This window comes from Dendropsophus ebraccatus, chromosome 11 (genome assembly GCF_027789765.1).
Source record: "Dendropsophus ebraccatus isolate aDenEbr1 chromosome 11, aDenEbr1.pat, whole genome shotgun sequence".
In the NCBI taxonomy this organism is placed as follows: domain Eukaryota; kingdom Metazoa; phylum Chordata; class Amphibia; order Anura; family Hylidae; genus Dendropsophus; species Dendropsophus ebraccatus.
Genome location: NC_091464.1, coordinates 83471943 through 83484401, shown reverse-complemented (window position 1 = coordinate 83484401; position 12459 = coordinate 83471943). Strand labels below are relative to the sequence as shown.

Below are 12459 nucleotides of genomic sequence, written 5' to 3'. Positions count from 1 at the left end.
TTAGTGCCTAGGGCAGCAACAGCTCTTAATACGGCCCTGGGGGGGGCTGTATACCTGTAGTGTATAGTTGAGGGGGTCCTGTATACCTGTAGTGTGGTTGGGTGGGGCTGTATACCTGTAGTGTATAGTTGAGGGAGGTCCTGTAAACCAGAATTGTATAATGGGGGGGGGGGGAGCTGTATACCTGTACTGTATATCTGCAGTGTATAGCTGGTAGAGGTCCTGTATACCTGTACTGTATAGTTGGGGGTCCTGTATACCTGTAATATATAGTTGGTGAAGGTGCTGTATTCCTGTAATTTATAGTTGGTGGAGGACTTCTATACCTGTAGTTTATAGTTCTGGGGTCCTGTTTACCTATAGTGTATAGTTTTGGGGTCCTGTTTACCTATAGTGTATAGTTTTGGGGTCCTGTTTACCTATAGTGTATAGTTTTGGGGTTCTGTATACCTGTACTGTATAGTTTTGGGGTCCTATATACCTGTAGTGTATAGTTTGGGGTCCTGTATACCTGTAGTATATCTTTGATGGAGGTCCTGTATACCTGTAGTGTTCTGTAGTATATAGTTTTGGGGTCCTGTATACCTGTAGTGTAGAGTTGGTGGAGGTGGTTGGTGTATACCTGCAGGGTCGTATTTACCATTAGGCACTTGTGTTCTGCCTAGGGCAGCACCTTGCATGGGAGCAGCACCAGGGAGCAGGGGGAAGGAAACAACTTTTAAATTTTTTTATTTTTCTAGTCTTCCACCTCCTGTTCAGACTTGCCAGAAAATCTAGTATTGGTCTGGTGTGGCAGTGTTATCCAGTCACGGTATGGTGGTATTGGTCAGGTCTGGTATAGCGGTGTGGCAGTGCCATCCAGTCACAGTATGGCGGTATTGGTCAGGTCCGGTATAGCTGTGTTATCCAGTCACAGTGTGTTGGTATTGGTCAGATCTGGTATGGCAGTGTTATCCAGTCACAGTATGGCGGTATTGGTCTGGTGTGGTGGTGTTATCCAGTAACAGTATGGCGGTATTGGTCTGGTGTGGTGGTGTTATCCAGTCACAGTATGGCAGTATTGGTCAGGTCTGGTGTGGTGGTGTTATCCAGTAGAGATGAGCGAACCTGCCGGACTTCTGGTTCGTACGAACCAGAAATCTCGGCATCTGACTCCCACTGTCTGCTGGCTCTGTGCAGCGGGTGGATACAGCCTAAGGAACGCCTCTATTATTCAGTCACAGTATGGCGGTATTAGTTAGGTCTGGTATGGGAGTGTTATCCAGTCACAGTGTGGCGGTATTGGTCAGGTCTGATATGGTGGTGTTAAAAGGGGGTTTACCAGTTATTTCTGTGGATGTTGTGAGGCAGCCGCCTAGCAATCATTGCTCCCTGTGAAAATGAAATTAGTAATCCTATTGGTTGCTAAAGGTGCGTTTACACGAAACTATAATTGGCCCGATCGGACGATTAACTATGTCGGAGTAAAGATATTTTATTTTTTTTCATAACTATCAGCGTTTATACAGAACGATATATCGTACAGAAAATTCGTTTTGCGATCGCTTAAGCCTATCTCACACATGGGTTAAATCGGCAAACAACTGTTCACGCGGAACGATCTGCGAATTTTTTGCGAACGACTATTTGATAACATGTTGAAAGATCAAAATGAACGATTTCTCCTTCGTTGTTTGATCATTTGCTGCGTTTACACGTACGATTATCGTTCGAATTCGATCGTTATCTCCCAAATTTGCATGATAATCGTTACGTGTAAATGCACCTTTAGGCTCCCAACTGCCGTGTCTGCTGGCAAGCTGCTGCAGCTAATTATATCACCTGTGTGTGCAGTGTGGAGATTTTCCCATTCATCTCTATGGGGTGCTCTTACCCCTCCCCCTCCTTACCTGTACATCTGGCGGGGACGGGACCTTCGCTCTAACCTGCCCAGGCACCCTATGTATCTGTGTGCCAAATTTAGGGTCAAACGGTTCAGGCGTTTGGAAGTCTATAGAGGACAGACAGACAGACTTTCATTCTTATGATATAGATAAAATACAGTGTGATGAAAGCTGATGTGTGATTTCTTCTTTTTCTTTTCAGATGCGGGAATATTGTCTAAGACTGAGAAACATGGTATCCAGCGGCTGTACCAAGGAGGAGATCTCTGCAGCCTTGGACACAATGATAGAGGAGGTGAGTGTGAAGAGTCACCGTGCATTTGTAGCCTTCATAAGCTTATGCTATTACCTCTGAAAGTTTACAGCAGTAACCTGAACCTATTTCGCACTTTAAGTGTAGCTTCATACGTACCGTATTGCTGCTGATTTTACGCAAGAAAATCGCAGATCCGCCCCTGTGATTTTAGATGCAGAAAAATTGCATGAATTGACCTGCGTATTATGTGCGTGATTTACGCTGCGTTTTTTATATATACATAATACTCAGGTCAATTCATGCGATTTTTCTTGCGGAAAATCAGCAGCGATACGGTACGTGTGAAGCTACCCTAAAGCCATGTTCACACAACGTATGTTTAGCATAATTTGCAATTTGCAACAATGGACGTGACTTATGCTAAACGTACAGTGTATTGGAATAAATCAAATCGTGGTAGGAGCTTATACACATAGTATACGCTCCGGCCAAGATTTCATCTGTCCGCACAAAAAACTGACAGTTTTCTGCGGCCGCTATTCATTGAAATTAAGATTATCTAGGCGGTACTGCAGTACTGGCCGAGATGATCATTCAGTAACACCGGCCGTTCTGTGTCCTAATACTGGTTGGGCTTCTCTGTTTTCCTTGACTTCCATTTCATGCCATTGTTATTACAGAAACTTTTATGGCAACGTCACAAAATAATATTTTATTGAAAGAGTAGTAGATGCTTGGTACTGCAGAGGTGGTAGGTAAATCTACAGTAACAGAAGGTAACCTGCCTGGAATAATCATGTATCCTAAGATGGGCTGGTGGTCACAGTGGGCCTTTGCATATTTGGCAAGCATAGGGTATTTTATAGGTTCTGTTCCAATCTTTTCTAGTGTATATGCTTTATATAGTGGTATATTTATTGCACCTATATAGTACAAGCGACTTTAAGAAACTCTGCAATAGGTTTTATTAAGCAAAAGAGTTTCCTTCTGTACTCAAAAAGCTTTTTCCTACCTCCCCTCTCACTTCAGAAGAAGCAGGTTTTCTGTGTCCATTATGGTCTATGGAAGAGGGAGGGGCCCAGGGGGATGAAGGAGCACAGAGAGAGGAAAAGGCAGCCCTGCAAAATACAACATCCTGCAATCTTCTCTCACCAAGCTCCTAGATAAGCACTGAGCTTTCTGACCTGTGAATCCAGCATTTTATCTGTCCAGACAGTCTCCAAACTGCACAGCTGCTTGTCTCCTCTTCCTGCTCACTCATCCCCCTCGGGCCCCTCCCCCATCCATAGGTTATAATGGAATCAGCAAACCCTATCTTTACTTTGCTTCTCTGTAATGATTACTGCTTTGCCTGATAATGCACAGATAAGAAGTGAGAGGGGGTGGGCGGTGTCTGGAAAGCAGCCTTTTGAGTACAGAAAGAGGCATAACAATCACATATTGTCCATAGCAAGCACAAAAGAAAATGACAAAGTATATGATGCATAGTTTCACACATAGTCAATATGTCTATAAGGAAGATTTTCCAGGTGTATATACCAAGAGTGAAAAGAAATCTTTCCAGTCTGACACAGTACTCTCTCTGCTGCCCTCTCTGTCCATAATAGGAACTGTCCAGAGCAGGAGCAAATCTTTATAAAAAACCTCTTGTTTTGAACAGTTCCTGTCAGACAGAGGTGGCAGCAGAAAGCACTCTGTCAGACTGAAAACAATACACCACTTCCCGCAGGACATAAAGCAGCTGATAAGTACTGGAAGACCCAAGATTTTTAAATAAAATTAATTTGCAAATCAGTTAAATTTTCTGGCATCAGTTTTAAAACAATTTATATTCACTGGAGTATCCCTTTAAGTATTGCAACCAGTCAGTGTGTCAGTCCTCCATTGTACTGATAACCCCTTAGAGTAGAAGTCAATGTGTGATATAGAAAAACATATTCATCAGAGCTAAAAGGGATTTGGGGCTTCATATCAGGGAAGCCACAGTATGTATATATTGTATACTAGAAAATGTACCCGGCGCTGCCCGGGTATAAAGTGTCGGTGTGTTTATTAGATTTGTTCTAAGGTGCCCAGGAGGCCAAGCTAAAGTTATTGTTTCATCTGAGTTAATCAGTGGAATTAGTGTATACCTGTAGTGCATAGTTGGAGGGGTTCTGTATACCCACAATGTATAGTTTTTAGGGGTCTTGCATATCTGTAGTGCATAGTTGGGGGGTCTGTATACCTATAGTGTATAGTTGGGGGGGGGGGGTCCTGTATACCTGTAGTGTGTATTTGGGGGTGCTGTATACCTGTAGTGTATAGTTGAGGGAGGTCCTGTATACCTGCAGTGTACAGTTGGTGAAGGTCCTGTATACCTGTACTGTATAGTTCGGGGGTCCTGGATACCTGTAGTGTATAATTGGTGGAGGTCTTGTATACCTGTAGTATATAGTTCGGGGGTCCTGTATACCTGTAGTAAATAGTTTGAGGGTCCTGTATAACTATAGTATAGAGTTGGTGGAGGTCATGTATAGTTTGGGGTCCTATAGACCTGTAGTATATAGCTGGTGGAGTTCCTGTATACCTGTAGTATATTTGGGGTCCTGTATACTTGTAGTATAGAGTTGGTGAAGGTGCTGTATACCTGTATTATAGAGTTGGTGTAGGTCCTGTATACCTGTAGTGTATAGTTTGGGGTCCTATATACCTGTAGTATATAGTTGGTGGAGGTCCTGTATACCTGTAGTGTAAAGTTTGGGGTCCTGTATACCTGTAGTATATAGTTTTGTGGAGGTCCCGTGCACCTGTAGTGTATAGTTTTGGGGTCCTGTATACCTGCAGGGTTGTATTTACCCGTATGGCAGTGTTATTGAGTCACAGTGTGTCGGTATTGGTCATGTCTGGTATGGCGGTGTTATCCAGTCACAGTATGGCGGTATTGGTCAGGTCTGGTGTGGCGGTGTTATCCAGTCATGGTATGGTGGTATTGGTCAGGTCTGGTATAGCGGTGTTATCCAGTCACAGTATGGCAGTATTGGTCAGGTCTGATATGATGGTGTTATCCAGTCACAGTATGGTGGTATTGGTCAGGTCTGGTGTGGTGGTGTTACCCAGTCACAGTTTGCAGGTATTGGTCAGGTCTGGTATGGCAGTGTTATCCAGTCACAGTATGGCGTTATTGGTTAGGTCTGGTATGACAGTGTTATCCAACATAGTATAGCGGTATTGATCAGGTCTGGTGTGGCGGTGTTATCCATTCACAGTATGGCGGTATTGGTCAGGTCTTATATGACAGTGTTATCCAGCACAGTATGGCGGTATTGGTCAGATCTGGTGTAGCAGTGTTACCCAGTCACAGTTTGGTATACCTGTTGTGCCCTGTATATACATGTACTGTATAGATGGAGTAGGGGATCCTGTATATACATATACTGTATAGATGGAGTAGGGGATCCTGTATATACATATACTGTATAGATGGAGTAGGGGGCCCTGTATATACATGTTCTGTATAGATGGAGTAGGGGGCCCTGTATATACATGTACTGTATAGATGGAGTAGGGGGTCCTGCATATACATGTACTGTATAGATGGAGTAGGGGGTCCTGTATATACATGTTCTGTATAGATGGAGTAGGGGGCCCTGTATATACATGTACTGTATAGATGGAGTAGGGGGCCCTGTATATACATGTACTGTATAGATGGAGTAGGGGGTCCTGTATATACATGTACTGTATAGATGGAGTAGGGGGCCCGGTATATACATGTACTGTATAGATGGAGTAGGGGGCCCGGTATATACATGTACTGTATAGATGGAGTAGGGGGCCCGGTATATACATGTACTGTATAGATGGAGTAGGGGGTCCTGTATATACATGTACTGTATAGATGGAGTAGGGGGTCCTGTATATACATGTACTGTATAGATGGAGTAGGGGGTCCTGTATATACATGTACTGTATAGATGGAGTAGGGGGCCCTGTATACATGTACTGTATAGATGGAGTAGGGGGTCCTGTATATACATGTACTGTATAGATGGAGTAGGGGGTCCTGTATATACATGTACTGTATAGATGGAGTAGGGGGTCCTGTATATACATGTACTGTATAGATGGAGTAGGAGGTCCTGTATATACATGTACTGTATAGATGGAGTAGGGGGTCCTGTATACATGTACTGTATAGATGGAGTAGGGGGTCTACCAGTTATTACTGTGGATGTTGTCAGGCAGCTTCCCTAGCAACCATTGCTCCCTGTGAAAATGAAAGCAGTAATCCTATTGGTTGCTAAGGCTCCAACTGCCGTGTCTGCTGCAGCTAATTATATCACCTGTGTTTGCAGTGAGGAGATTTTCCCATTCATCTCTATGGGGCGCCTCTCTTTCCCCTCCCCCTCCCCTCCTGTACATCTGGCGGGGACGGGACCTTCGCCATAACCTTCCCGGGCACCCAATGTATCTGTGTGCCAAATTTGGGGTCAAACGGTTCAGGCGTTTGGAAGTCTATAGAGGACAGACAGACAGAAGGACAGACAGACAGACAGACTTTGATTTTTATGATATAGATTAGTGGTAACTGCATTTACCACATTGAAAAGAAATCTGTACTTTTTTTTTTTTTTTTTTAAATAAAATGTGTTAACTATTTCAGCCACTAGAGGGCAGTATAGCAGAAGAAATTAGTTTTGAAAGCTTCATATTTCAGTTTCAAAATACAGTGGTGCCTTGAATTACAAGCATAATTCGTTTCGGGACCGCGCTTGTAATCCAAACCCACTCTTAAACCGAAAAAAATTTCCCATAAGAAATTATTGAAATGCAGACAATTGGTTCCACGCCCCAAAAATCATGTTTTATTCTGAATAACATGTAAAACAAATGAAACAAACATTTAGAAACAGCAGAATATGTGATATTATAGGTTACTGTACAGTATAGCAATCGGCATGTGGAGTATAATGTATAGAAAGGGCATAACCCTGATTACACAGCAGCAGTTTGTAGCTACAGGATGGAGCCGCAGATCCCCATAATACAGTAGCGTAGTACAACAGGCTAGAATAGAGAAGCAGGGCTGCTGTCAGAGGTCTGTGTGGTCACATGACAGCAATGGGGAAGGGGGGGGGGGGGGTTTGTTCAGCATGGACCAATCAGGAAGTGTGAATAACAGAGCTGTGCAGGAGGACAGTGACAGAAACTTTCTTATACAGCAGTGTGACTGGAGGAGTGTAAGTGCAGGCAGATTATAGCAGCAGTGTGTATAGCTGAGTGTAAGTGCAGACACATTATAGCAGGAATGGAGAGGATGGGAAACAAGGGCTGACAGGGACTGCAGGGAGCATGAAGGAATGAGCAGGACATATGTGGGCACATACATGCAGCGCTCTCTGTCCGGGGAGAGAGGGGTTACAGCTATGGAGAGATTACCCCCACAGTCCTGTCCCCTGATGTAAGCCCCAGCCTGGAGTGGATCTGCTATGATTTGGAAGGTGAGGGAGACTTCCTGGGTCAGGGTACAGTGCTGTAGACCACGCTATGCAGACCATGCTCCTCCCCCACTCCCCCTCCCATCCAGTACAGGGAGCTCTTAAACCAAAGCAATGCTCTTAAACGAAGTCACAATTTTGAAAATCCTCTGAACTCTTCCTGCAAAACGCTCTTAATCAAAGTTACTCTTAAACCAAAGTACCACTGTATACTGATATCAAAGATAGAACAAAGAAAATATTTGGTGTTAAAGGGGAAAACGATTTTGCACATTTTTTTTTTTTTTTTTTTTTTTCAAGGTTTTCATTAACCAAAGGAAAAGGTGAAGTCCTTACACTGTTCCCTGTTGCCTGGAGAGCAGTGTAGACATCCATGCCCTTGTCTCTACTGTTTTTCATGCTAGAACAATGTTCTCCTTAGATGTAAATACAGGTTAGAACAATGTACTGTTAAAGACGCACATTATTGTGTTGCACACTTTATTTTTACCTCTGATGTTACAGTTATTGCCTGTATACTCCAGCTAGAATCACTACAGCCACAGCAGGGGTAGGGAACCTTGGCTCCCCAGCTGTTGCAAAACTACAACTCCCATCATGCCTGGACAACCAAGCTTTAGCTGTCAATGCATGATGGGAGTTGTAGTTTTGCAACAGCTGGAGAGCCAAGGTTCAACCTACCCCTGACCTACAGGGATGTATAGTCAACTTTTTGCCTATGATGCAGTTGTGTCCCACCTACTTGCAGCAACAGACATGCACCCACCATAATGTAGTTTATTTCATGTCATGTGGTGGTATGGGAAGCTTACATTAAAGTGAGACTTCTTTAGAGAATGAAGAATGTTTGTTTGTTTTTACCTTAGCTACATCACCTTACAGCTACATCACCGGGCTATCTCTTCTTAAGTCCGCACTGACCTCTCTGACCTCTGAATACCGGCTTTCACACAGGTCCCGCTGTGCAATGCTTTGTTCTCTGTTCTCTGCTGGTGACTAGTCTCCCCCCTCCCCCCTCCATAGGTTACACAGGGCATGTCTGATGTGCAAGAGTCGTGATTTCCTGACAATGAGCAGTGAGTGAGAGAGAGGAGCGAGGTGGGGGGGGGACCTGGGGAAAGGCTTTCTGAATGCAGATAATGGCATATTTGCCTAATAAACCCAATTACAAAGTTTCTTAATCGCCTTTACTATTGATTTCTGCAAAAAAATAATAATACGACTGTGACTCTTTAACCCCTTAACGACATCAGGTGTAAATTTACGCCCTCGCGCCCTGGTACTTAAAGGGAACCAATCACACACAAATTGGCCAAAAAGATAAGGAAACGTGCTGGTACATCAGCCAGCACGCTTCCTAACCATCCCCCTGTCCCCTCCGTCCCATGAACATTCAGCCCGCAAAGTTAGTTTAATAGTGTCCCGCGCTGTATGCAAATTACCATGTAAGTAGTCAAGGTGGGCGGGCGGCTGGTCAAGTAGTCCCGGTGGGCGGGGGCTTCGTCATGTAGTCACAGGCTCCTGGGCCGCCTCCGGTGCTGTAATCACGCCCCTCCGGGCGTGTTGTAAAGCGGCTCCTGGTGACGTCACTCGGGGGGGCCGGCATTGCACGTCGGCCACGCCGACGTCTTTACTAAGCTGCGCATGCGCAGTGCAGCATGAGAAGACGCTGCTGTACTGCGCTTGCGCGGCGTAGTATAGCAGCGGCTTCACCCACTGTACTGCGCACGCGCAGCTTAGTAAAGACGTCGGCGTGGCCGACGTGCAATGCCGGCCCCCCGAGTGACGTCACCAGGAGCCGCTTTACAACACGCCCGGAGGGGCGTGATTACAGCACCGGAGGCGGCCCAGGAGCCTGTGACTACATGACGAAGCCCCCGCCCACCGGGACTACTTGACCAGCCGCCCGCCCACCTTGACTACTTACATGGTAATTTGCATACAGCGCGGGACACTATTAAACTAACTTTGCGGGCTGAATGTTCATGGGACTGAGGGGACAGGGGGATGGTTAGGTATGTGCTGGCTGATGTACCAGCACGTTTCCTTATCTTTATGGCCAATTTGTGTGTGATTGGTTCCCTTTAACGCATCAGGGCGTAAATTTACGCCCGATGTTTCCCCAATCGCTGTGTGTTCGCACACAGCGATCGGGAAAGATGGCCTGCTATAAATCATAGCCGGCCATCTTAGCTTCTCGGCACGGGGGGTGGTTAACACCCCCCGTGCTTACGATCGCCGCTATTGGCTGATCAATTCAGATCAGCCAATAGCGGTGATCGGAACCTTTCCGGGTCATCGGTGACCTGATGACCCGGAAAAAATGGCGGTCGGTGCTGTCCGAGGACGGCACCGACCGCCATTACTGTAAAAAGTAATGGTGGTACCGGCCGGCCGTTCACGTCGATCGGGCCGGTGGCACGGCGATCAGTGTCCACAAAAATAGTAAAATACCTGCTCTGGACCCCTCAGCTTGGTAGCTGAGGGGTCCAGAGCAGGTATTTGTACATTACTCACCTGTCCCGGGGTCCTGATCGGCGTCTTCCGGGTTCGCGGCGCCCTCCGTCGGGTCTTCGGCTATTTCCGGCGGTCCCCCTCGTCTTTTTTCGTCTATTTTCGGCTTCAGCCTCGTCTTTTTCCGGATTTTGCTCTCTGCTGCCCTCTAGCGGCTGACATGTGTAATACACTTATCAGCAGCTACAGGGATGTTCAGAATGTAGAAAGTTTTTTGTTGTTTTTTTTTTCCAATTTTTTTTCTTCTATTTTCCGCACCCTATCGCCGTTGAGTGTTGATCAGCATCGCACGAAAGTGCGCTGCTAGTCAGCATCTCCTCCTTTTTGGCGTAGGGTGTTTTTTTTCTATATTCTACTGCCACGGTCTGCTGATAAGTGCCGCACACAAGTGCGGCATTTATCAGCAACTCCTTTGTTGGCGTAGGTTGTTTTTTTTTTTTTATACTTACTGTAAAAAAACACGTAAAAAACACTACATTACACCACACTACATTGAATAAAGTTTGACAGTACACCACTACATACCCCATATACCAATCCCCGTATAAAGGTGGCCCCCAGGGTGTTTTCGGCGTCAGACGCATACGTTATTATTGCCTCCGACACCGAAACAGCCAGTGAGGATGAATGGGGGGGATCCTTTTTTCCTCCATTCATCCTCATCATCTAGTGACGTGTCTGGGGGTAGCGTAGCGTACGCTGCCCCCCAGAAACGTCTTTTCCGCCAGTACCGTCCCAATAAGACATGACGGTATGAAATTCTACACCCTCTGTGAGAGTACCTCAGGGTACACTTACAGATTTAGGGTACATGCACACTGCGGAATGGGGAAGGATAACCCTTTGTGCATTCCACAGCTGGCACTCGCCGGCGGACTAATGCGGGCGCGTGTCTCCACCCGTGTCATAGACTCCAATCTATGCACGGGCGGATTCCATCGTCCATCCAAAGAATGAACACGTTGGACGGAGAGCGGAATCCGCTCGTGCATAGAAGGGAGTCTATGACACGGATGGAGACGTGCGCCTGCATCAGTCCGCCGGTGGGTGCCAGCTGTGGAATGCACGAAGGGTTATCTGTCGCGATTCCGCAGTGTGCACGTACCCTTAGAGTGTATGATGGAAGGGACACCCAAATCCAGCCCCCAGATGCCCCCCCCATCCTCCGAGTTAGTGGGGAGATAGTTTGGGACCTGATCTTCCCACTGCTGGATAAAGGTTACCACCTGTACGGGGATAACGTTTATACCAGCACCCCCTCTTCTGGTCCCTCGCTGCCCGAGCTACTGTAGCTTGCGGCACGATCCGAACATATCAGAAGCAGTAATAGGGCCCTAATATTTAGCAGCCATGGAGCGGACCCAGCGCTTCTGGATATGAGGGACCCCGTATCGCACCAGGACAACATTTTCCAGGTGACGTCCCCCACACTGGAGAAAGGGAGACCCCAGAAGAAGTGCAGAGTGTGGCGTAACAGGGGGACCAGGAAGGACACCATTTTCCAGTGTGACGCCTGTCCTGATCACCCCGGCCTCTGCATACTGGATCGCTCCAAGGCGCACCACATGTCACTGGGGTTCTACATTATCTAAATTCTGTCCCTTATTCCTATTTCAGGGGTCACGTTGATCCGGGGATTATTCTGATCGCCATTATGGAGTCGGGAAGGAATTTTTCCCCTGTGATGAGGCTACTGTCGTCTGCCTCACGAGGGTTTTTTGCCTTCCTCTGGATCAACACAGGTTGAGTTTGATGGACACCTGTCATTTCCAACCTTATGAACTAATAATTGGCCTAATACCCCCAAATAAATTAGAATTGTCCCTTTTCCCCAGCTAAGTAGGTATGGACGCCATTCCCATTAGAGGATGCCATGATGCAATTACAAAGCCTCTGTGCGGCCAGGACAGTAGAAACCCCCCACAAGTGACCCCATTCTGGAAACTACACCCCATAAGGAATCTAACAAGGGGGGCAGCGGGGATATGGCCCCCTGGTGACTGCCACATTTGTGACGTGAAAATGAAAAAAAATTGTATTTTTTATTTTCTCGGCACATGTTCTACGTAAGTGCCCGTCACCAGTGGGGTCCATATGCTCACTGCACCCCTTGTTAGATTCCTTATGGGGTGTAGTTTCCAGAATGGGGTCACTTGTCGGGGGTTTCTACTGTCCTGGCAGCACAGGAGCTTTGTAATTGTGACATGGCCTCCATCCTCCTTTCCAGCCTCTAAATGGCGCTCTGTCCTTTTGGTGGCTTGCCCTGTGCCCATATGGCAAATTATGTCCACATGTGGGGTATTTTCGTACTCAGGGGAAACTACCC

At 46.3% G+C, this 12459-nt stretch overlaps 1 protein-coding gene across 1 annotated transcript in view; it reads left to right on the top strand.

The window, feature by feature from the left end:
* The window catches only part of BLMH (bleomycin hydrolase), a 54084-nt gene that overhangs the window by 19637 nt on the left and 21988 nt on the right, over nucleotides 1-12459 (top strand). The window contains exon 6 of the mRNA XM_069945641.1: nucleotides 2086-2178. Within this exon, the coding sequence (XP_069801742.1) occupies nucleotides 2086-2178 (93 nt within the window). The remainder of the gene's footprint in view (nucleotides 1-2085; nucleotides 2179-12459) is intronic.